Raw genomic sequence first — 3,779 nt, forward strand, 5'->3', positions numbered from 1 at the left:
CCCGGGCACCCCCCACGCCTGTGTTGCCCCCACCTTTCTCCCCCCCCCCCCCCCCCCCCCCTTGCCAATGGCAGGCTGGGGCAGGGCAAGATCTTGGGGGGGGACCTAACCAGGACAGCTGACCTAAACTAACCAAACAGATATTCCATACCATATGACGTCAGCTCAGATATAAAAGCTAAGTAAAGGGAGATGGAAGGGGGGCATTTTTGTCTTCCGGAGCAACCACTATGTGTACTGAAGACCTGCTTCCCAGGAAGTGGCTAGACATCACCTGCTGATGGGAAGTAGAGAATAACATAATTTGTTTTTCTTTGCTTTCACGTGCGACCTTTGCTTTCACTTTATTAAACTGTCCTCATCTTGACCCATGAGCCTTTTTTATTTTCTCCCCCCTGTCCAGCTGAGGAGGGAAAGTGATAGAGCAGCTTTGGTGGGCACCTGGCACCCAGCCAGGGTCAACCCACCACACTGGTACTTTTCGATCTCTTTATGTAGTTTTACTAATTACCCCACATACACCCACCGCAAAGCAAAACCACAATTAAGAATTCTCTTCCTTTGCATAAATCTTTTACCCAAAATTTGTTCAGCCTCCATTTCAGTTTGTTACGGCCAATTTCCCTTGGAACAACCCAAAGGCACAACAAAATTTCCACTAAAGTCCACAGTTATTTCCAGTATCAAGAAGAAAGCTAGAAGCAGTGAAGGTTTTTCCAATTATTTATTCACATGTATTTCTTTACTGACCACTCTTTATCAGCATTATTAGTGGGGCATTTTGTCAGAAATTTCTGCATTAAAGAAATGCCAGTGGAAAATTCAGACACCTATTATGTTGGAGACAATTTGAAAAAACACTCTGAGAACTAAAAAAAAAAAAAGTTAAAAAATTAAAACAAACAAAAACCAAAAAGCAATCAAACTTCCTTACCCTGCATTAGATTAATACATAGACAGACTGCCAACTGCAGTAGAGATCCATGTGGGATTCCCTTGTGGATCAGAGTTTTAAATATAAGAGGAATCTGTTTTCATGGATAGGATAGGACAGGACAGGACAGGGGAGCTGAAGTATATCAAGTATCAGTTTTCTTTTTCCCCCCCCCCCCCCCCCCCCGATTTATGGAAACTCAAGCTTATTTAGAAATCCTTCAACTTTGCCTGAAAAAGTACAGGTTTTTTAATTTGTAGAGATAATTAAAAGAAGTTATTTGAAAAGAGACTGTGCACATATTTTTCCATAATGTTCTTACTTGAGTAGGCCAGCCACTGAAACTTTTTTTTTTTTTAAAAACAGAAATCCAATCTCTGCTGCTCACATGTGAAGTAAAGCACTTAAAACACTGAAATGGGGGGAAGCCTAGAGTCTCATGACTTGAAGATGACAGGGCAGCTGCAGCTTTTTAGGAAGAAAGTGGAAGAAGGTATTTTGAAAGTTGGTGGTCCACTTACTCTTGCACAAGGCACCACTTCATGGAGCAGGAGATGGTGAATGCCGCAAGCAGGAAGCACTGACACTACGAAAGCACATGTGCAGGGAACATCCCAATAAGCCACCACTGCATCAGCAATTCCAGGGACTGCAGTTCAAAACTTGATTTCTAATATTCCCCTGTAACTCGTGGCCCTCATTAACATGGCAGCAGTCCAAAACATACTTAGTTTAGGTGTAACTTGGCCAAACACCATTTACTGGTATCTACTGGCACAGTTTTACTCCTGAACACCAGATACGAGTACTACCTAGAGAGATGTCAACTCTCCAGGAACAGAAAAAGAAGACAAAAAAAAAAGACTAAATAATGTCAGAAAAACCATATTCAATAAAATATATTTGGCAGAACCATCACAACTTCAGTTCTTTGGTTCCGTCTAAGGACAGACCAATGAATTATAAACGTTTATGGCATAATTACTGCAAGAAATGGTATGTTTTCCAGCTCCACTTGAAAATGTACCAACTTTCAAGCAGTGGACAGCATTCAAACTACTGGAATAATTAGAAAGCACTGAGAGGTAGCCAAATGCTGTTTGATTAAGCCCATTTTACATACAACCCTAAACCAGATTAAACTGGAGCATCTGTGGGATTTAGGGATGGGTCTCTAGAAAAGAGTTAGTTTTTAAAAGCCACTCAGAAACCTCCTGTGCTTGACTTCTGGCACCACAGCAGTGCACTATGTTAGCTTAAGTTTTACTTCACACAGGATAGATTAACCTCATTTTCACATGCCAGTTTCAGTTTATTTAAGAGTGAAGAACCACCTACACAGCCCTGCAATCAACGCATGTATCCTTTTTTCTTCAGAGTTACATGACAAATGAACAAGTTAAGGCTGATCCAAAACTAACTCTTTCTGCCACATTCTTCAAATGTTCTGGGAGTTTTCAAAGTTCAGGGACTAAGCTGCTCAACTGAGAAAAATGAGACAGTATCATCTGCCTTTGGATTGGTAATCTGTGTTAAGCGTTTTGAAATACCTCTTACAGTATTTCAAATACACTAAATTGTTGATATACCAAAACGCATTTTAAACAGCCCTCCCTACTTCTTACGATAGAGGGTGGATTTCACATACTTTATCCAAGCGATACATTTTTTTCCTCAGGAAATGGTATGTTCTAGCTAAGGAAAATAGGATTACTTCGACATAAAGAGGATGAAAAGGTACCTTACTGTATATACTCCAGATATTTTCAGGTCGAGTGTTCACCGGAGGTGAAGTTAAATAAAACAAATTCAAGGCGGAGAACATCTGAGCCCTCTGTTGCATACTCTGAATAAAGATACTGAATACCTTCTCGCAGGATTCCTGAGCTCAGGAAGATGCGTCACAGACAGCGTAGCAGCTTGCATGGAAAGACTTCCAAGGGTAAGGAAGCGTGGAGAGATACTGCCTTTACTAGAACGTGAACTGTACGTGAGCTAAACAGACGCACAGCAGCCGACCTGCTCTGCAGCATCACCTTTTCGATTAAGGTGAGAACGTGCCATGAAGTGACATACCTTGCTCCTTCAAGGGAGGCTTCTTCCGTGCAGGTTATACGAAAGACAAATGATTTTACACAGTCAGCGCTTCTGTTGATAGCCCCTTCTTTTCGTTTAAGGGAAAAAAAAAAAAATAAAGCCTCCAACGCCGCTTCCCCCACCGACACGTGAAACTTGCCTTGCGAAGAGCAATCCTGCGATGCTCCTCCGAGGGGAGCGGATTCCCACCCCGGGGTGGGGGCACGTCACGCGTGGCGGACACGCCGCTCCCTCCCCACGGGACCCTCATCCCCTTCCCCCTGCACCGGGACGCCGGGTCTCTGCCGCCCGGCCTGCCCGGCCACGCCGACCCCCCGCCACATGGCGCCGGGAGGGCGGGGTGAAGCCGTGCGAGGCCGCGGCCACGCGTCGAGGCTGCTGGGGGTACCGCCGTCCCCATCCCACCCCTTCCTTCTCCCTCCGCTGTCGTCCCGCGCCCCCCCTTCCCTCACACACCGCCCGTACCTTGCTGGGGGGCGGGCGTCCCCCCGGCGGGGCCCAGGCCAGGCAAGTACAGGCAGCGCTGAGGTGGGCGGAGGGCACGTACTCGTGCTGCAAGCGGCTGCTCGCCGTCTCCCACACCCGCAGGCGCCCATCCGAGCCGGAGATGGCGAAGAAACGACGGTCGCGGGGGGAGAAAGCGCAAAGGGCCCGCGTCGCTGCCGCCGCCTCCCCGCCGCACGCTGCCGCCGCCATGGCGCTTCTCTCGCCCGGCCCTCTCGCGCCCGGCGCATGCACGGGCCGCGTG

The 3,779-nt window shown here is 47.0% G+C and overlaps 1 protein-coding gene across 1 annotated transcript in view; it reads right to left on the minus strand.

The window, feature by feature from the left end:
- WDR43 (WD repeat domain 43) overlaps window positions 1–3,773 on the minus strand; it is a 26,788-nt gene extending 23,015 nt beyond the window's left edge. The window contains exon 1 of the mRNA XM_010577759.1: window positions 3,497–3,773. Within this exon, the coding sequence (XP_010576061.1) occupies window positions 3,497–3,727 (231 nt within the window). The 5' untranslated portion in view covers window positions 3,728–3,773. The remainder of the gene's footprint in view (window positions 1–3,496) is intronic.
- Window positions 3,774–3,779: the final 6 nt, after the last annotated feature.

The sequence above is a fragment of the Haliaeetus leucocephalus genome, unplaced genomic scaffold (genome assembly GCF_000737465.1).
Source record: "Haliaeetus leucocephalus isolate CR32 unplaced genomic scaffold, Haliaeetus_leucocephalus-4.0 Scaffold577, whole genome shotgun sequence".
Classification (NCBI taxonomy): Eukaryota; Metazoa; Chordata; class Aves; order Accipitriformes; family Accipitridae; genus Haliaeetus; species Haliaeetus leucocephalus.